General features: G+C 41.7%; 1 protein-coding gene across 3 annotated transcripts in view; it reads right to left on the minus strand.

Moving 5' to 3' along the window:
* LOC105499608 (ring finger protein 212B) overlaps positions 1 to 20,791 on the minus strand; it is a 37,327-nt gene extending 16,536 nt beyond the window's left edge. For 2 of the 3 annotated variants that reach the window (XM_011772311.2, XM_011772310.2), the window contains exons 1-4: positions 20,611 to 20,790; positions 17,975 to 18,075; positions 15,577 to 15,629; positions 14,509 to 14,583 (exon numbers count right to left, since the gene is read on the minus strand). In XM_011772311.2, coding sequence (XP_011770613.1) covers positions 14,509 to 14,583; positions 15,577 to 15,629; positions 17,975 to 18,074 — 228 coding nt within the window. In that variant the 5' untranslated portion in view covers position 18,075; positions 20,611 to 20,790. Of the gene's footprint in view, positions 1 to 14,508; positions 14,584 to 15,576; positions 15,630 to 17,974; positions 18,076 to 20,610 lie in introns of all 3 variants that reach the window. The other variant, XM_011772312.2, reaches the window with a different exon arrangement.
* Positions 20,792 to 21,456: the final 665 nt, after the last annotated feature.

Genomic DNA, 21,456 nt, shown 5'->3' on the forward strand with positions numbered 1-21,456 from the left:
TTAAGAGTTTCCTTTCTACTTAAAGGTAAACTAAACTAGTTCTAGATAGATAAGAATTTACTCTAGTCTATTTTTTTAAACTCTCATTTTTAATAAAACTAATATGTTTATTTTAAGCTGTGAAAAGAAAATGTTTATTTTAAGCCAGGCATGGTGATCACGCCTATAATCTCAGAGACTCGGGAAGCCAAGGCTAAGACAGGAGGATTGCTTAAGGATAGGAATTTGAGACCAGCCTAAGCAACATAGCAAGACCTTGTCTGTACAAAAAATAATTTCATTTATTAATTTAATTTAATTTAATTTAATTTTTGAGACTGAGTCTCGCTCTGTCACCAAGGCTAGAGTGCAGTGGCGTGATCTCAGCTCACTGCAACCTCCGCCACCCAGGTTCAAGCGATTATCCTCCCTCAGCCTCCTGAGTAGCTGGGACTACAGGCGCCTGCCACCATGCCTGGCTAATATATGTACTTTTAATGGAGATGGGGTTTCACCATGTTGGTCAGGATGGTCTCGAACTCCTGACCTCTTGATCCGCCCACCTCGGCCTCCCAAAGTGCTGGGATTACAGGCGTGAGCCACTGTGCCCGGCCAAAAAATAATTTTAAAAATTTAGGAGGGCGTGATGGTACATGCCTGTAATTTCAACTACTTGAGAGGCTGAAGTGGGTGGATTGATTGAACCCAGGAGTTCGAGGCTGCAGGGAGCCATGATTGTGCCTCTGCACTGCAGTCTGGGCAACAGAGCAAGAGCCCAACTTAAAAAAATTATTTTAGAAAATTTGAATAGTGGAGGCCAGGTGTGGTGGCTCATGCCTGTAATCCCAGCACTTTGGGAGACCAAGGTGGGCAGATCACTTGAGGTCAGGAGTTTGAGACCAGCCTGGTCAATATGGCGAAACCCCGTCTCTACTAAAAATGCAAAAATTAGCCGGGCATGGTGGTGTGCACCTGAAATTCCAGCTAATGGCGAGGCTGAGGCAGGAGAATCACTTGAACCCAGAAGGTGGAGGTTGCAGTGAGCCAAGATCGTGCCACTGCACTCCAGCCTGGGCAACAGAGTGAGAACCCATCTCAAAAAAAAAAAAAAAAATTGAACAGTGGAGAAGCAGAATAAAAGTTACTCTGAATCCTGGGAATTACCTAAAATGGCAGGGGTAGGGGTGAGAAGCAACAGAGATAAAGCTATATAATAGACAGCCAAATCACAGTGTTAGTATCCCAAATATCCTAATCCTACCCTTGGGGATAGTTGGAAGTAAAATTAAGTCAAAATCAGGCTAGCATCAAGAAAAGCCAAATCCTACCCTAGATTAGTTAGCCCTCCATTTGACATTACCAAGGGTCATAAGTGCACAAACAGACCCCACTGTGGAACTCCAGGGAGCCAGACTGGATTATGGGAAGGTCTTTTTATTTTTATTTTTATTTTTTTTGAGACGGATTCTTGCTCTGTCGCCCAGGCTAGAGTGCAGTGGCCGGATCTCAGCTCACTGCAAGCTCCACCTCCCGGGTTTACGCCATTCTCCTGTCTCAGCCTCCGGAGTAGCTGGGACTACAGGCGCCCGCAACCTCGCCTGGGTGGTTTTTTGTATTTTTTAGTAGACGGGGTTTCACCGTGTTAGCCAAGATGGTCTCGATTTCCTGACCTCGTGATCCGCCCGTCTTGGCCTCCCAAAGTGCTGGGATTACAGGCTTGAGCCACCGCGCCCGACCCCCGGGAAGGTCTTTTGCCAGGCCTAAGCAGACCTACTTTATCTACTTGTCCCAAAAAACTGATCATTCCAAGAAGAAGAAAGACCAGTCCAGAAAACAACCAGCAAGGAGTATTAAAGAAGAAGAAGTGATTTTGCCTGATACCAGGGTACAAATATTTAGCCTATATCAAACACATTCACTGAAGAAGATTCTAAAATCTAACTCAGTAATGTACCTCAGTACAGTACTTAAAAAAATTACCAATAGTTAGCAATCCTTCAAATCCCTCAGCCTCATGAAAAGGTTGGTCTCTTTCCTTTCTCCAAAGAAGATTAACTTTTGCTTGCTTACTTGCTTTTTTAAAAATTTAAAAAATTTTTTTAGAAATGATAGCTTGCTATATTGCCCAGACCGGTCTTGAACTCCTGGTCTCAAACAATCCTCCTGCCTTGGCCTCCCAATCACTTACTTTTTCTTAAAGGTGGGATTATTTTGTTAATACAGTAACACAGAGCTGATAATAATAAAAGTAGTTCTATTGATGATAACACTTAACATTGTCTGGATAATTCAAGTGTTAAATATTGTTTTATTGGAACGTTGATACCAACATTTTATTGGTATGAAACTGTCTACTTCTATACCCTGATTCCTTTCCTTTATCTCCATAATAGGACCAGGTAAGGATATAATGGTCTTCACGCTCTAGATTCCTACCATTTTACTATTGATAACGTGTCAAAATACAAAATTACAACAAATTTAGTGTTTTTTTTCTTTCTTTTTTTTTGAGACGGAGTTTCGCTCTTGTTGCCCAGGCTGGAGTGCAATGGCGCGATCTTGGCTCACAGCAACCTCCAACTGCCGGGTTCAAGCCATTCTCCTGCCTAAGGCTCCAGAGTAGCTGGGATTACAGGCATGCACCACCACACCTGGCTAATTTTGTATTTTTAGTAGAGACGGGGTTTCTCCATGTTGGTCAGGCTGGTCTTGAACTCCGGACCTCAGGTGATCCGCCTGCCTCGGCCTCCCAAAGTGCTGGGATTACAGGCATGAGCCACCATGCCCAGCTAGTTTAAAGATTTTAACTGGCTTCGATTTGCAATTCTAGACTTGAGCAACACATTGTTCTAAAAAACAGAATGAGTGTTCTGATTAACTGAGAAGACAAGTTGGCTTTTTAGGCAGAAAAGGGCTGAAGAAAGCAGAAACAGAGAACAAAAAGTGCATGGGTTGGTTCAAAGTTACTCTCCTTGTAAAGGTTAAAGCAGAGGGGACTTCTTTATTATGCCAGCTAAAATTGGCCTGTTTGGAGATTTACCTATTACCTCTCCGTCTCCTGATTTCTTGGAAGATCAGATGAACTGTCAGCATGAGTAATTCCATTTTGGTTTGGACTGCTGGACCTAGTGCAGAAACTCAATCCAAACCAACAGCCTTGTATAAACTTTATTTTATATATGAAACATAATTTTTATTTTATATGCTTGAGAGAGTATATTAAAACTTCAGTTCTGAATTAAGTCCAACAAAAGGGTAGAAAGAGTAAAGGAGAAATAACTGAAAAATACTGAGAGAGGCACAGTAATGGAAGCAAAGGGGGAGCTTAGTAGGTTTACTACAATAAGACGTTTTGGTCCAATGTGGGTTATTATAAACAAAACATTCCTGTTTGTTTATAAAAGTAGGCCAGGTGCAGTGGCTCATGCCTGTAATCTTACCACTTTGGGAAGCCAAGGTGGGCAGATCACTTGAACTCAGGAGTTTGAGACCAGCCTGGGCAACATGGCAAAACGCTATCTCTACCAAAAGCACACACATACAAAAAAGTAATATATGCTTTGGAAATGAATATCAGTTTGATTATCATTTTTGTACTAAAGAAGGACCTTCCCAGTTCTTATTTTTATTTATTTTTATTTTGATAGAGATGGGGTCCTGCTGTGTTGCCCAAACTGGTCTCAAACTTCTGGCCTCAGGTCATCCTCCACGTGCTGGAACTACTGGAATTGAGCCACCATGCCCAGTCTTAGTTCTTTTTTTTTTTTTTTTTTTTTTTTGAGATAGAGTTTTGCCCTTTCAACCAGGCTAGAGTGCAGGGGTTTGTTCACAGTTCACTGTAGGCTCAACCTCCCAGGCTCAAGTGATCTTCCCACTTGAGCCTCCCGAGTAGCTGGGACAACAGGTGCATGCCACCATACCCCTCTAATTTTTTAATTTTTTTTTTCTTAAGAGAAAGGGTCTCACTATGTTGCCCAGGCTGATCTCAAACTCCTGGGTTCTAGCAGTCCTCCCACTTCGGCCTCCCAAAGTGTTGGGATTATAGGCATGAGCCACTGTGCCTAGCCTTAGTTCTTATTTTTAAATGTCAGCATTTTTATTTAGTTGAAGATTTATTTTTGCATGCAATTTAATTTTTGAACATCTGTAAATAAGTCACCAAGTTTTAGAAATTCACTTTAAAGATATTGGTAAATTCACGATCTCTCTTTGACATTCAAAACCTATTAGTTTGCCTTATCTATCTTTTGTGAAACTCCCTCATTCCACAATATCTACAAGCAAGTCTTAGTATTTTTGAACTATGTATCTGGATAATCATTCACTTGATAAAAGGACATTTCTCTAAGTACTCCAACTAAAAAAATGAGAAAGGATGACAGAATTGGAATTTTACAACTTCTAATGAATTAAGGATCTCTGCAAAGTTCATCAATGGCTACCCTCACACAAAATAAGAGACACAGACCATTAAGTACCTCTTGGTGGAATACGACACTGGAATAAAGTGGTCTTGCCTTACCTTCCCCTGCCCCCAAACCAGTGATGGTGATTAACCCTAAACCTACCTATCAATTTACAGGAAATAGAGGACAGAGGAACATATAAAATGACTCCATAGGTACAATAAACAAAATCCACACTGTGAACAACTCTATAGGACAAAAGACCATTTTCTTCAATAATAACTTAAAAAGAAATGAGAGAAAACTTATAGTGTAAAAGAAACTTAAGAGACATAACCACTGAAATATATACGTTTATTGAAACTCAGTTCAAAATGTGGGAACATTTTAAAACTGAGACAACCGGAGAAATGTGAATGTAGCCTGATTATTTGATAATATTATGAAATTGTTATCTTAGCAGGATGTGGTTATATTTAAGAAAAAAGTTCCTATCTTTTAGAGATACACACTGAAATATTTACAGATTGAAATGATGTAATATCCAGTTTTGGCTTTAAAATAATCTGGGTGGGGGTGGCAAGAGGTATGGATGGAGGAAAATCAGCCATTCACCGATAATTGTTAAGTGGAGTGATGGATGCATGGAAATGAAACCGTCCTCATAGGGTTTAACAAGAATTACATGCTTGGTGCTGGACAGAAATATAGTTATAATTAAGGATTAATCAGGCTGCACTTTGGCACACTTCCTTTTAGCTGTGAAAGTCACATCACACTAGATGCTGACCATCTGCATCCTCATTGTTCTCATAAACAGAATATGATATTAGAATCATAAGGCTTTTGCTTAAAAGTTGCTTAAGATATTTTTCAGATCTTGAATTCCAGTGGAACAGCTGACACTAGCGAGTCTGAAGACCCCCACAGAGGAATCGAATCAGCATGAGAATGCAGGTTTGTTTTTTTTTTCACTTTTTTCATATTTTTATTACATTCTTACTTTCTTCCTCCATTGCCTTATCAGTTAAGAGGGCAAATAATATTTCAAGAGACTGACAGAATATATTCTGCACTCTGCTCATTTCATAGCTCTCTGGGGAATTGGGGTTTTTGTAAACTTTTACAATCACATTTTCGAGAATGCGGTTTCTTCATCTACCCTTCTCATGACTCCACCCTGCATTCTTTAACCAAGCAATGATCCCCACACCATGGCTTACTACTCATCCAACTCTTTAAAAACCTCTAGCCTCGAACTCCTCCTAGAGGCAAATTTGAGGTTTCCTATCTCCTTGTTCAGCTGTCTTATGATTAAACCTCTTTCTCTGCTGCAACCCAGTGTCTTGGTGTACTAACTTGCCATGCACGGGGCAATGAAACTGATACGGTTCAGAAATTAATTATATTATACATATGATTATACTCTTTTTAGACATTTGAAATTATATGTGATAAAATCATAATAAACCTTTTTTTAATGGGCTGATTTTGAGGGGGATCTTTTGAACAGGGTGTGGTGTAAGAAATATATATACAGTCTTTGTCCCTGGTTCCTCACAGAGTTACTAAAACCCTTGGCATTTCCTGAGTGATAGGAGCATCTTTTGTTATTCATAACAAGCCCCTTTCAACCATACCTGAATTTGTGCTAATGAGGTGACTCTTGGTGGGGTCCTAGATAGCATCAAAATGGGGGCTTGTTGCCAGAGGAACCAAACACTGTTTGGAGGGTTGGGGTCCCAACCCTTCTTCCCACCCCACCCCCACCCCCGACAACCAGAGAAGGAAAAGGCGCTAGAGATTGAGTTCAATCGCCAACGACCAATTCTTTAATCAATCACGCCTATGTAATGGAACCTTCATAACAACTCCTGAACAAGGGAGTTCAGAGAGTTACCAAGTTGGTGAACACTTGGAGGTGCTGGGAGAGTAGTGCATCTGGAGAGGGTATGGAAGCTCTGCACCCCTCCTCACATACTTTGCATCTTTTCCATTTGGCTATTCCCATGATGTATTGTTTTCTTTTCTTTCCTTTTCTTTTTTTGAGACACAGTCTTGCGCTGTCACCCAGGCTGGAGTGCGGTGGCATGATCTTGGCTCACTGCAACCTCCGCCTCCCAGGTTCAAGTGATTCTCCTGCTTCAGCCTCCAGAGTAGCTGGAATTACAGGTGCCCACCACCACACCCATCTACTTTTTGTATTTTTAGTAGAGGCAGGGTTTCACCATGTTGGCCAGGCTGGTCTCGAACTCCTGACCTCAGGTGATCCACCCACCTCGGCCTCCCAAAGTGCTGGGATTACAGGTGTGAGCCACTGCACCTGGCCCCCATGTTGTATCTTTTATAATAAACTGGTAATAATAAGTAAAGTACTTTTCTGAGTTCTGTGAGTCATTCTAGCAAGTTATTGAAGCTTGGGGGAGCAGGAGGAAGTTCATGAGAATCCTCAAGTTTGTGGTTGGCCAGTCTGAAGTATTGTAGCCTAGGTACCCCATTTGTGGCTGGTGTCCAGAGTGGGGGCAGTCTTGTGAGGCTGAGCCCTAAACATGTGAAGTATGACACTAAAACTCTAGGAATTAAGTGTTAGAATTGAATTGAATTGAATTGTTCCACACCTAGTTGGTGTCAGAGAACCGGTTGGTATCAGAAAATGTCTCACACAGGGGCAGAAAATATATAGTGCAAAGATTATATTTCATTTAGCAAAATTTTACTGAACACTTTATGCCAGGCATAAGAACTGGAAATGCTAAGATGAACAGTATGGGTTCTTGTCTTTTAGTAGTGTCAAAGGAAAATATCTTGGACCCCCCAAATCACTAAGCTAAAAGGAAAAGTCAAGCTGGGAAATGCTTAGGGCAAACCTGCCTCCCATTCTATTCAAAGTCACCGGTCTGCTCACTGAGATACATGCATATCTGATTGCCTCCTTTGGAGAGGCTAATCAGAAACTCAAAAGAAGGCAACCATTGGTCTCTTATCTACCTAGGACCTAGAAGCCCTCTCCCACTTTGAGCTGTCCCACCTTTCCAGACCGAACCAACGTTCATCTTACATATGTTGATTGATGTCTCATGTCTCCCGAAAATGTATAAAACCAAACTGCACTCTGACCTTGGGCACATGTCGTCTGAACCTCCTGAGGCTGTGTCATGGGCACATGTCCTCAATCTTGGCAAAATAAACTTTCTAAATTAACTGAGACTCGTCTCAGATTTTCCAGTTTCATAGTAGCTTATCACAGTCTAGTAGAAGAGACATTCTGACACATGAACCAATAAGTAAAACACTATGTTATATGCAGAACACAAGAATTTACAAGATAGAGATAATGATTAAGAGGTAATTATTAATTCAGTTTTTTTTTTGTTTTTTTTTTTTGAGACAGTCTCGCTCCGTCACCCAGGATGGAGTGCAGTGGCACAATCTAGGCTCGCTGCAACCTCTGCCTCCCAGGTTCAAGTGATTCTCATGCCTCAGTCTCACAAGCAGCTGGGATTACAGGCACACGCCACTACCACACCCGGCTACTTTTTTGTATTTTTAGTAGAGATGGGGTTTCACCATATTGGCCAGGCAGATCTTGAACCCTCAACCTCAGATGATCCACCCCCGTCAGCCTCCAAAAGTGCTGGGATTACAGGCGTGAGCCACCACGCCCAGCCTAACTTAATCTTTAAAGTGTAGAAGTTAGGCGTTTCAGATATAAAGGTATGAAAGTATATGGTCTGAAAAAGAACTGCAAAGAACTAAATCTGCCTAATAGATTCAGTAATAAATAACCTTATGTAAAAACTTGTGTTTGTATATGAGATGTGAGGTGGTAGTTGTGATTGAAATTGGAGAGTTTAGGAGGAACCAGATCATTAAGGTAACTATGTATTACTCTGAGCAGTCTGAAACTTAGTGATAGGAAGCAACCAAAGGATTCTGAAAAGGCAGTTACTTGTTCAGATTTGCAATTGAAATAGATTATCGTGATGGCTCAGAGGGAACAGAGTAGAGCAAAAAAGAACCCTAAAAATGCTTTCTTAGCAAAAGCAATTGGAGGATTGTTAGTAAGATGTCTGAAGTACCCACTCTGAATGAGAGCCACAGCAGCCCACCAGGCGGAGGGTTATGTTTTGGGTTGCACAGTTTGTATGATCAAAGGAATACAACCTCACACTGGCCTAAGGTTCCTCCACCCCCTGCTCAGTAGTGATGAAGAATTCAACTACACTGTTTCAGAAGTCCTAAATACTGACAGCTTTTCCTTTTTAGGTAAAATAATATTAAACTAAATACAACTTTTCTTCAAAAGCACCATTGAGTATCTCTTTTTAATATCTCTATTTTTACCCAAGCTGGAGTACGGTGGTGCAATCACGGCTCACTGCAGCCTCAACCTCTTGGGATCAAGCGATCCTCCCACCTCAGCCTCCTGAGTAGCTGGGATTACAGGTGTGTGCCACCATGCCCACCTAATTTTTAAATTTTTTGTAGAGATGGGGTTTCACTATGTTACCCAAGCTAGTCTCAAACTCCTGGCCTCATGCAATCCTCCCACCTTGGCCTCCAAAGTGGTGTGAGCCACTGCATCTGGCCCACTGAGTACCTCAGTTGTTCAAATTCTTAATTCAAATGAGGGATGGAGAAGCTCTGGTCTATTGATGAGATCAAATCTTGACCTGATTTTATTCCAACAGTATATGTAGCAATTATGGATTTATATATTAGTAAAAACATGAGACTTCAAAAATCCTTTAAAAACATAAAATAGACCAATAGTCAGCAAACAACTGAACATGACCAGCTGTCTGTTTTGTTTTTTGGGGTTTTTTTTGTTTTTGTTTTTGTTTTTGAGACAGTCTCACTCTGTCGCCCAGGCTGGAGTACAGTGGCACGATCTCAGTTCACTGCAACCTCTGCCTCCTGGGTTTCATGCCATTCTCCTACCTCAGCCTTCCCAGTAGCTGGAACTGCAGGCGCCCGCCACCACGCCCAGCTAATTTTTTGTATTTTTAGTGGAGATGGGGTTTCACTGTGTTAGCCAGGATGGTCTTGATCTCCTGACCTCGTGATCCGCCGGCCTTGGCCTCCCAAAGTGCTGGGATTACAGGCGTGAGCCACCGTGCTGGGCTAGCTGTCTGTTTTTGTAAATAAGTTTTATTGGAACATAATTATACCCATTTGCTTACATGCTGTCTATGGCTGCTTCCGTGCTACAACAGCAGAGTTGGATAGCTGCATCGGAAATTGTATGGCCTGCAAAGCTTAAAATATTTACTGGCCTGCTGTGGTCTGAATGTTTGCGTCCCACAAAAATTCATTTGTTGACACTCAACTCTCAATGCAATAGTATTAAGATATGGAGGCTTTAGGAGGTTATTATGTCCTGAAGGCTTTGCTCTTGTGAATGGGATTAGTGCCTTATAAATGGGATCAGTGCCTTATAAATAAAAAGAGGCTTGGGGGGTGGGCATGGTGGCGCGTCTGTAATCTCAGCACCTTGGGAGGCTGAGGTGAGCGGATCACGAGGTCAGGAATTCCGGACTAGCCTGACCAACATGGTGAAACCCCGTCTCTATTAAAAATACAAAAATTAGCCGGGCGTGGTGGCGCACACCTATAATCCCAGCTACTCAGGAGGTGTAGGCAGGAGAATTGCTTGAACCCAGGAAGCAGAGGTTGCAGTGAGCTGAGATCGTGCCACAGCACTCCAGCCTGGGCGACAGAGCAAGACTCTGTCTCAAAAAAAAAAAAAAAAAAAAGCTTGGGGTTGGGCGCGGTGGCTCACGCCTGTAATTGCAGCACTTTGGGAGGCTGAGGCGGGCAGACTGCGTGAGCCCAGGTTCAAGACCAGCCTGGGCAACGTGGTGAAACCCTGTATTTATTTTAAAAAAATACAAAAACTAGCTGGGTGGTGTGACATGTGCTTGTAGTCCCAGCTACCTGGGAGAGTGAGGTGAGAGGATCACCTGAGCTCAAGAGGGCAAGGCTGCAGGGAGCCATGATTGCACCACTGGCCACAACCACACTACTGCACTCCAGCCTTTGTGACAGAGTGAGACCCTGTCTCAAAAAAATAAGTAAAAAAGAAGCCTGTTTGCCACTTTTGCCATGTGAGGATGCAGCAAGAAGGCATTATCTTGGAAGCAAAGAGTAAGCCGTTACCAGACACTGCATCTATTGGGGCCTTGATGTTGAACTTCCCAGCCTCCAGAACTGTGAGAATTAAATTTCTGTTATTTAGAAATTGTCCAGTCTAAGGTATTTTATTATAGCAGCCCAGACAGACTAAAACAGCTGCTAAGGATGTAAAACACTACAGCCACTTGGGAAAATAGTCTGGCAGTTCCTAAAAAAGTTAAATATAGAGTTACCATTTGACCCAGAAATTCCACTCCTAGGTATATACCCAACAGAAATAAAAATATATGTCCATGTAAAAACTTGTACATAAATGTTCCACAGCAATATTACTTATAATAGCCCCAAAGTAGGAACAACCCAAATGTCTATCAACTAATGAATACATAAGTAAAATGTACATCCATTTATATAATAGATTGTTATTTGGTCATAAAATGGAATGAAATATTAATAAATTCCTAAGAGATGCTACCACATGGATGAAACTTGAGAGCATTATACTTAGTGAATGCAGCAAGTCACAAAAGACCATACATTATATGATCCTATATTTATGTCCTGAACAGGCAAAACCATAGGAACAGAAAGTAAATTAGTGATTGCCTGGAGATGGGGAGGGTGGGAAGGGTTTGGGAAGTGCCTGCCAATAAGTACAGAGCTTCTTTCTAGGGTGAGATGAAAATGTTTGAAAATTAGGCAGTAGTGTCTGTGCAATTCTGTGGATGTATTAAAAACCACTGAATTGCATACTTTAAAAGGGTGAATTTTATGGTATGTTAACTACATCTCAATAAAGCTGTTATTAAAAAAAGTAGGAGATTGCATGAAAACTAGTGGACCCAAAAAAAAAAAAAAAAAAAAAAAAGGGCCGGGTTCAGTGGCTCACGCCTGTAATTCCAGCACTTTGGGAGGCCGAGACGGGCAGATCACGAGGTCAGGAGATGGAGACCATCCCGGCTAACACGGTGAAACCCCGTCTCTACTAAAAATATAAAAAAATTAGCCTGGCGTGGTGGTGGGCGCCTATAGTCCCAGCTACTTGGGAGGCTGAGGCAGGAGAATGGCGTGAATCCGGGAGGCGGAGCTTGCAGTGAGCTGAGATCAAGCCACTGCACTCCAGGCTGGGTGACAGAGCGAGACTCCGTCTCAAAAAAAAAAAAGCAGATGGGGTGTTTATATTTCCCTTTGAAAACAATTTTTTTTTTTTTTTTTTTTTTGAGATGGAGTTTTGCTCTGGTTGCCCAGGCTGAAGTGCAATGGCGCGATCTCGGCTCACCACAATCTCTACCTCCCGGGTTCAGGCAGTTCTCCTGCCTCAGCCTCTTGAGTAGCTGGGAGTACAGACATGTGCCACCATACTTGGCTAATTTTTTATTTTTAGTAGAGAAGGGGTTTCTCCATGTTGGCCAGGTTGGTCACGAGCTCCTGACCTCAGGTGATCCGCCCACGTTGGCCTCCCAAAGTGCTGGGATTACAGGCGTGAGCCACTACGCCCGGCCAACAATTTTTTAAAACACAAACTTCTTTTTACGTATATGATCTTTAACTATTTTTAAGTGAGTTTGTGATCACTCATAACCTTTCATGACTTTTCCACATTATTTTTTAAACTAATAAAGTACAATTTTCAGGTTAGGCGTGGTGGCTCACACCTGTAATCCTGGCACTTTGGGAGGCCAAGGTGGGAGGACTGCTTGAGGCCAGGAGTTTGAGAACAGCCTGGGCAATATAGCAAGACTGTCTCTGTTTTTGTGGGGTTTTTTTTGGTTTTTTTTTTAAGTACTTTATGGTTTTTAGAATATTTCCATAAACATTGTCTCATTGGATCTTCATAAGAAGTAGGATGAGTATTATTATTTCATATTACATGTGAGGAAGTATGACTGGCTCAAAGAAGTAAAGTGATAAGTTAGCAGGCCGAGTTGGTCATTAGATTTCTACACCAACAGTTTTCCCAGTATTATCACTTTACTGTATTTCATATACATTAAAGGATAACTTCAATAGGAAAGATTATTTCATTAATTCTTTCAAAAAGTATTTATTGAATCCTTCTATGTTCCTGGTGCTATGTTAGGAGTCATATAAAATGAATAAGACTGAAATTGCCCCTGCCCCCAGGAGAATTGCTTGAACCCTGGAGGCAGAGGTTTCTGTGAGCTGAGATCTCGCCACCGCACTCCAGCCTGGGTGACAAAAGCAAGACTCCAACTCAAAAAAAAAAAAAGAAAGAAAGAAAAGAAAAGAAAACTTACAGATCTACATGAGGTTCTCTGATCCCTCAGAAAGATTATCTTGAGGTGGGTAAAGGATTCAAAACAGGCAGTTTGATCAACTATTAGCACAAAGTGCAGCAGAAGAAATGGCCTTAAGTCATTGTAGAGATTGGAGAACGTAAGAACGTAAATACTAAAATTGGAACATAAATAGATATTTAGAGCAACATTCCATCATTCATTCAATGACAACATTTTGAGTGTCCACTACTTATTAAAGACTATTAAAAGAGAACAATAAACAAAACAACCAAATCTGTTTTCATGGAGCTTATATTCCAGTGCAGGATTCAGACAACAAATATATAACATAATGTTAGAGAAAAGAACTATGATGAAAAAAAAGCATGGTAAAGAGTAGAAAATGCTGGGGCTACTATTTGAAATATGAGAGTCACTAAAGGACTGACTGAAGAAGAATGTTTTGAGCAGAAGCCTGAGTGAAACAGTCTAGGTACTGGATCAGTTATTCAGCTTCACAAATTAGGAAAACACATTTTTAGACTTTGCTGACTTCACTAAATTGACCCTTCACTACAGTGATGATTAACTGACCCTTTCCATTTCTTTTATCTTGATTGTTTGACCATGTGTAATTGGTCCCATGATCAGGCAGGTTAGGATTCAGACTACATATGATTTCTCTACTGATCATTAACTATGCCTAGGTTTATTTATTAACCAAAGGTCTGCTCTTTCTCTTGTTCCTATGACCTTGTTTACATTTCTCCTTGAGTCTCAGCTGGATTTTAATATACTTATAATGTTAAATATAGTGTATGTCAAATATGATGGCTCAACCCAGCAGCTAAAGACAGCAAGCAGCAAGCCTTAATTCCCCTTACTGTATCTCTAGAGTGAGGATTGAGAGGCAGGACACTGAAAAATAAATCTTCAACCAGAAAATGACTAAGGATCATCTTGAGGTTTAGAAAAGGGGTACTTTCAAAAGAATAAGAAGTAAGAGTATAGAAAGGGAACAGTGATACAAATCTCAAGAAATATGCCACAATAGGAATTCCATGAGGCTGTAGCATGATCTAAGATAACTGGGGAGTAGAAAGAAAAAAATCAAAGTTTTTACAACTAGGGAATTCTCTCAAATGGTTGTCCTGCCTTCTCTCTACCTTCTTCTACATTCCTGTTGCTCCTGACCAAGTCAATTGTATGCCAACATATGACACATCAAGAAAAGACAAATATTTCCTAAAATTCAAGAAACCAGTTATTAACACTAAATGAAGAGTTAAGTATTACTAAAAAGGTTATTGAAAAGTAAGAATGGGAAACAAGAAGTAGTCTCATGATCTTAGTGCTGTAAGTTACTGGTTGCGAGTTAAACCATCACACCCATTGTTTGCAGGGCCAGGCCTATATACTCAAAGCAATTTTTAGAAGATGCATCTATCTGCTGAGAAAAATGATAAAGCTCCCTAGAACAACCTTTAGTCTTAGAAATTAATTAATACAACGAGGAAATACAAGGCAAGATGTTAGCTACATAGTGATTTTTACAGCCTATCACAGATTCTGGGTCAATAAAAAGTTAACTGATTGAAATTTGTATCATCAAGGAAGAAAGCAAAGAAAGCAGTTAATTTCCCTCCATTGTGTACAAATGCAGTTTAAAGAAAACCTTTGATAAAGAAATAAGATGCAATTAGAATTTGCCTGGAGAATCAGATTTTCTTCACTTTTGTTTCTCATACCTGAGAGATGTGACTAAAATACTGCAAAGCTGTCTCCACAGGACTTTTGAAAAACATCTTCTCCTGAGGCTTCAGCTATAAAGAGAGCAATACACACTGTGAGAATATCCACAATTGAATAAAATAAAATACTGACTAATATGACAAAGGATGTACCACCTTTTCTAATATACCTGGCATTATCTCCACTCTGTATAAAAGGGAGATCACCACTGTTCTAGATGTACATTATATGTCCAATTCTCCTTACCTTGTGCATCTGTAACAGTGATCACAAATAATGCTTCCATCTGTTGTTTATATTCTTTTTTTTTTTTCTTTGAGACAGAGTTTTGCTGTTGTCACCCAGGCTGGAGTGCAGTGGTGTGATCTAGGCTCATTGCAACCCTCGCCTCTTGGGTTCAAGTGATTCTTTTGCCTCAGCCTCCTGAGTAGCTGGGATTACAGGTGCCCACCAACACACCCTGCTAATTTTTGTATTTTTAGTAGAGATGGGGGTTTCATCATGTTGGCCAGGCTGGTCTCAAACTTCTGATCTCAGGTGATCTATCCACCTCAGCCTCCCAAAGTGCTGGGATTACAGGTGCGAGCCTCTTCAGCTGGCCTATTATTTACACTCTTTTTACAAATGGCTATTTGCAAGTTTGTTTCTTTGCTTTCTTTTTCTTCTTCTTTTCTTTTTTTTTTTAGACAGAGTCTTACTCCCAAGCTGGAGTGTAGTGGTGCGATCTTGGCTCACTGCAACTTCCGCCTCCCAGGCTCAAGTGATTCTCGTGCTTCAGCCTCCCAAGTAGCTGGGACTACAGGCCCGCACCACCAAGCCTGGCTAATTTTTTATATTTTAGGAGAGACAGAGTTTTACTATGTTGCCCAGGGTGGTCTCAAATTCCTGAGCTCAAGCGATCCACCTGCCTTGACCTCCCAAAATGCTGGGATTACAGGTGTGAGCCACCACGCCCGGTCTTCTTCTCTTTCTTTTTAAAACAATTCATCATCTGTACTTTGTATATACTTCCTACAGGCCAGAAATGGGATGAGACCATTTGTGGCAGGGGGAGAAAAACTTACATTATCAGAAAGAGCCAGATGCTTGCAGGCAGTTCCACAAACAGCACATTTTTCTGGAAGGAAAAGGGAAAAAAAATGTTTGGCTCTCATGAGCATGAGGTAAGATTTAAAGACTTAAAGTACATGGCAACAATCTAGTATGCTAGCAATAGAAGAAAAAAAGGGTTCTTACTGAATTTAGAATATCATTGTGTTATAAAAGGACACCAACTTAAGGTCTGTTCTCTAAGTAAGTGTTTCCAAACTAGTATGTTGAGGTATAAGTAGGGCTTTCACACTGTACCTCTACCCATCTCCCTATCTTTTAAAATTTTATTTTATGTTTTTTTTGAGACAGGGTCTCACTCTGTCACCCAGGCTGGAATGCAGTGGCACAATTATGGCTCACTGCAGCCTCAACCTCCCAGGCTCAAGTGATCCTCCTGCTTCAGTCTTCCAGCTAGCTGGGACTACAGGTGCACATTACCACCTCAGCTCATTTTAATTTTGTTATTATCTTTAGAGATGGAGTCTCCATATGTTGCTCAAGCTTGTCTTGAACTCCTGGGCTCAAGTGATCCTCCCACCTTGGCCCCCGCAAAGTGGTAAGTTTATAAGCATGAGCCACCATCCCAGCACCTCCTGCCCCGTCTTTTTATAAATTCCCAGTTTTCTTCTGTGGAACAGAAAGGACAATTCTAAACTCCCAGCAGAAGTACTGCAGTACGTTTACAAGAGTAGGGAAAAGTACAAGATACCAAAGATCTTTAAGTTACTCTTTTGTATTCTATTGACCTGACAGCAGGCACACATTGGGTACTGTAAGAAACTCCCCAGTTATGCCTACCTTGTCATCACTTTGCTAATATTTGTTAATCTTGCTTTGAAGCTCTGCTACTCTCATTCCCCAATCAACCCAATCTGAAAGAAGCAAAAATTAAGATTCCTAATCTTTCCCTGTAAAGTGAAATTTTAGTAGTGGGACTGGTCATTGATTAAGACAAATGCCATGTCAGCAGAAAACATCACATGGCATATGCTTTATGGAGACAAACCACTCCAAAGTGAGCTGCTGTTACCATAGTAAACAGCTTTTTACATTAGCGACAACTTTAAAAGGTCATGAGATTTGTACAGAGAAAAAAGCTTCCCCTGAGGCTACTTAACTTGACTGTTCTTTTTCTGGGGACTAAAGGTTTTTCTTTTTCCCAGTCCATATCGTTGCCAGAGTGAGCTAGCAAGTACATAACATTCTTCTCTTAAAACAAAACAAAACAAAACAAAACAAAAAATGGCTCACACCTGTAATCCCAGCACTTTAGGAGGCTGAGGCAGGTGGATCACTTGAGGCTGGGAGTTCAAGATCAGCCTGGCCAACATGGTGAAACCCCATCTCTACTAAAAATACAATAGTTAGCCCGGCATCGTGGTGCATGCCTATAATTCCAGCTACTCAAGTGGCTGAGACATGAGAATCGCTTGAACCTGGGAAGCAGAGGTTGCAGTGAGCCAAGATTGCACCATTGCACTACAGCCTCGGTGACGAAGTGAGACTGTGTCAAAAACAAAACAAAACAAAAACTTCCACAGGTCTCCATCACCTGCAGGATGAAGTTCAGGCTCTTTAGCCCAGTGCATAGAGCCTTCCATCATCCGACACTCCCTACTTCACTAGCCTCATCTCTCACCACGTCTTACCTTACTGTTTATACTCTAACAATCCCAATTATGTGTAGTCCCCTGCACTATGGTTTTATGATGTAATACGTCTTTGTACATGCTGTTCTCTTAAACTAGAATAAATCTTCCCTGCCTTATCCACTTGGTAAATTCCATTTTATCATTCAAAACCCTATTGAAGCATCACTTCAATAAGTCAAATCACTTATCCTCTCTGAGCCAGTCTCTTCATTTGTAAAACGGTTCTACTAATAATTACCACTGGGGCGTGTGGCGCGGCTTACATAAAATTGGTTGATATGAAACTGCTTTTTAAGCTGCAAAGGTATCATCATCATCATTTCTAATCAAATTGATGTCACATACTAGACCACTTCCCCTTTAGAAATGGCTCTTCTATCAGCCAAACTTTCCTCTATTCCCATCCATTATACTTATTCTATCTCTTTTCCCTGAAGAGTCCGATGCCTTGTGGCTTTCCCTGCCAGACTTCAAAACACTAATGCGTACACTCTGGTCCTCAAGTAATAGATTTGCTAAATCATTTGCTAAATAATTTAGCACCATTCTTTATTAATGGATTCCTTCAATTTCTAAAATTGACAGTTTCCTACAGTATCTGTATCACCATTGACCTAATAAGTGATTTTTATCCTAAGACACACATAGAAATGGCTACTCCTTACATCATTACATGAAAACATTTTTCCCTGAATCTGAAAACAGTTGAATCACTCACCCAGAGTCACACACGTTTTACAGAAAATATGACCGCAGCTGGTGACAAAGAAATGGGCTCCATCTTTTCGGAAGCACTGGTTGCAATGAAACCAATCCATTCTGGAGCAGATAAAGAGAAACAGTAAGAATAGCCTAGGGCATAACATAATTGTAGCTGTTCCAAAATCTATGTAACTATGCTTGCTTAGCTTCTGATAGCTTTTTGGGATGTGGCATATCATTGTGGGTATTCCAATTGGTTGTGAAGAAGTACATGTACATATAAAGTGGAAAAAAAGCAGACTGCTTTTTATAACAGCAGACTGTTATAACATTTTATATATAAATGTGGATATATATACATATACATATATATACATATAAACACACATTTAGAAAAGTAATGGACAGTGGTGAGATTTTTTTTTTTGAGTGGCAAGGTTATGAGTGTGTGTGTGTGTGTGTGTGTGTGTTTTCCTTTACTTTTTTCCCCCAGGTTTTCTGGATTAATACATGTGCCAATTTGTAATTAGAAAATACAATCCTGGCCAAGCACAGTGGCTCACGCCTGTAATCCCAGCACTTTGGGAGGTCAAGGCAGGTGGATCACCTGAAGTCAAGAGTTTAAGACCAGCCTGGCCAACATGGTGAAACCCCATCTCTACATTTTAAAAATATAAAAATTAGCCGGGCGTGGTGGCAGGTGCCTGTAATCCCAGCTAATCAGGAGGCGGAGGCAGGAGAATCACTTGAACATGAGAGGCAGAGGTTGCAGTGAGCTGAGATGGCGCCATTGCACTCCAGCCTGCAACAGAGCCAGACTCTGTCTCAAAAAAAAAAAAAAGAAAGAAAAGAAAAGAAAAAAGAAAATACAATTTTTTTTTTTTTTTTTTTTTTTTTGAGACGGAGTCTGGCTCTGTCACCCAGGCTGGAGTGCAGTGGCCGGATCTCAGCTCACCGCAAGCTCCGCCTCCCGGGTTTACGCCATTCTCCTGCCTCAGCCTCCTGTGTAGCTGGGACTACAGGCGCCTGCCACCTCGCCCGGCTAAGTTTTTTGTATTTTTAGTAGAGACGGGGTTTCACTGTGTTAGCCAGGATGGTCTCGATCTCCTGACCTCGTGATCCGCCCGTCTCGGCCTCCCAAAGTGCTGGGATTACAGGCTTGAGCCACCGCGCCCGGCCAGAAAATACAATCTTAAAAATATAAAAACAAAAAATGAATTATCCATTTCTTTTTAAATTATTTCCTGTGATATGGTGAGAGTAGAGCCAAGAGAAAGTAGTGAACCAGAAAGAGAATATCACATATTAGCTACTTGGGACACATTTTATCTAAGGAAAATAGGGCTGATAAATGATAGTATGGTCTCAGCTTATATACTTTCCTTCTACTCTATAGAAACTCAGAATCAGGCCAGGTGTGGTGGCTCACGCCTGTAATCCCAACACTTTGGGAGGCCGAGGCACGTGGATCACCTGAGGTCAGATGTTTCAAGACCAGCCTGGCCAACATGGCAAAACCCCGTCTCTACTAAAAATAAAAAAATTAGCTGAGCGTGGTGGTGCATGCCTGTAATCCCAGCTACTTGGGAGGCTGAGGCAGGATAATTGCTTGAACCCAGGAGGTTGCAGTGAGCCAAGATCGTGCCACTGCACTCCAGCCCGGGCGACAGAGTGAGTCCGTCTCAAAAAAAAAAAGAAACTCAGAATCATAGATCTGAAATGGACTTTGAAAAATCACTTAACGTTTTGTTCAGTCCCACCATTTTTCAAAAGAGGTACCTGATATTCAGCGAAATTAAATGACTTGCCAAAAGTACCATCTTTAATTATTGGTTTCCTGATTCCCTACGTAAAGTTCTTGCTCCCACATTAAATAGCTTTTGTGTTAGACATGGTAACCATATATCCTGTATTTTCTGCCAATACCAATTTCGTATACTTTGTTAAATACCTGAGTAAATGTGACTTTGTAAGGTTTTTTTTTGTGTGGGGGGGATAATTATTATTATTTTGAGACAGGGTCTGACTCTGTCTCCAGGCTGGAGTGCAGAGGCAGATCAGGGCTCGCTGCAGCCTGGAACTCCTGGGCTCAAGCGATCTTTCCTCCTCAGCCTCTGGAGTAGCTGGGACTACCCCGCCTGGCAATTTTTTATTTTTATTTTCATTTTTCGTAGAGACAGGGCCTCTCTGTGTTAACCAGGCTGGTCTGGAACTCCTGGACTCAAGCGATCCTCCCGCCTCGGCCTCTCCAAAGTGCTGGGATTACAGGCGGGGGCCACTGCACCCGGCCTTTTCGTAGGATGTGTGTGTGTGTGACCGCGGAGGGATACAAACTTCGTAAGATTTACGATAAAAAAAAGTACTGAATAAACAGCTCAACGCAAACGCATCCCACAGTGCCACGAGTTTCGTTGTCCTATTTGTTTGCTCCTGATACACTAACTTTCATCAGCAAGTGAGTCTTAAAAAACCACTAAAAAGGCCCCGTTCTATATGCCCAGGTTTGTTTAAGGGCGGCAACAATGTCATCCCCTGAACTGACCAGATGAATCCAACATAAAAAAGGCAGTGAACAGAGTGATTAAGGCGATCCCGAGGGCAAAACTCGCCTGCTTTCCAGAGGCAATGTGGCCTCAGCCGTCTCAAACTTACCAGTTCTTTTTCTGGCTACACTCCCTACCCGCTTGGCCGCAGTGATTCCAGAAGGCCTCAGATCTCAGGAAATCATCCACTTCTCCTCACGAAGAGCTGGAAATGGCGGGAAAATAAACAGCTGGCTTGGCACCGGGTGAGGCAAGAGGCTAAGCGCAGCCGGGGCGGTGTGTGAGATGTGGGCGGGGCCTGGCGCTATGCTAAAAGAGTGGACGTGGCTCCGTGGCGTTCGCGGGACGTGGGCGGGGCCCGCAGAGGCGTTCACAGGGCGAGGAGCGGCTCGCGGTGGCTGGAGAGCGGTGTAGGAACTTTTCCTAGCAGCCCAGGAAAATTCACCTCGCTTAAAAGATTGGGGACAAACAAACACTGTAACCTAATCCCATACATGTTACTGTGGAAACAAAAAGGTGAAAATAAAGCCTAATTAATGTTCCAATAAACGATGAGAACGCAATATAAAATGTGGTCATAAAGTGGGAGAAAACTTTTGCCTAATATTCTAAAATGAAATGAAAATAATGGGTGCTCTGAAAGAATAGCGTAAAATCAGAAATAGGAAAATTTTAAAATGATGTGGACAAAGAACAATGTGATATTGAGAACTAACAAATTTCAGTTAAAAAAATGTCAAACTTGGCGGGGCGCGGTGGCTCACGCCTGTAACCCCAGCACTTTGGGAGGCCGAGGCGGGCGGATCACGAGGTCAGGAGATCGAGACCATCTTGGCTAACACGGTGAAACCCCGTCTCTACTAAAAATACAAAAAAAATGAGCCGGGCGAGGTGGTGGGCGCCTGTAGTCCCGGCTACACTGGAGGCTGAGGCAGGAGAATGGCGTGAACCCGGG

Source organism: Macaca nemestrina, chromosome 7 (assembly GCF_043159975.1).
Source record: "Macaca nemestrina isolate mMacNem1 chromosome 7, mMacNem.hap1, whole genome shotgun sequence".
In the NCBI taxonomy this organism is placed as follows: domain Eukaryota; kingdom Metazoa; phylum Chordata; class Mammalia; order Primates; family Cercopithecidae; genus Macaca; species Macaca nemestrina.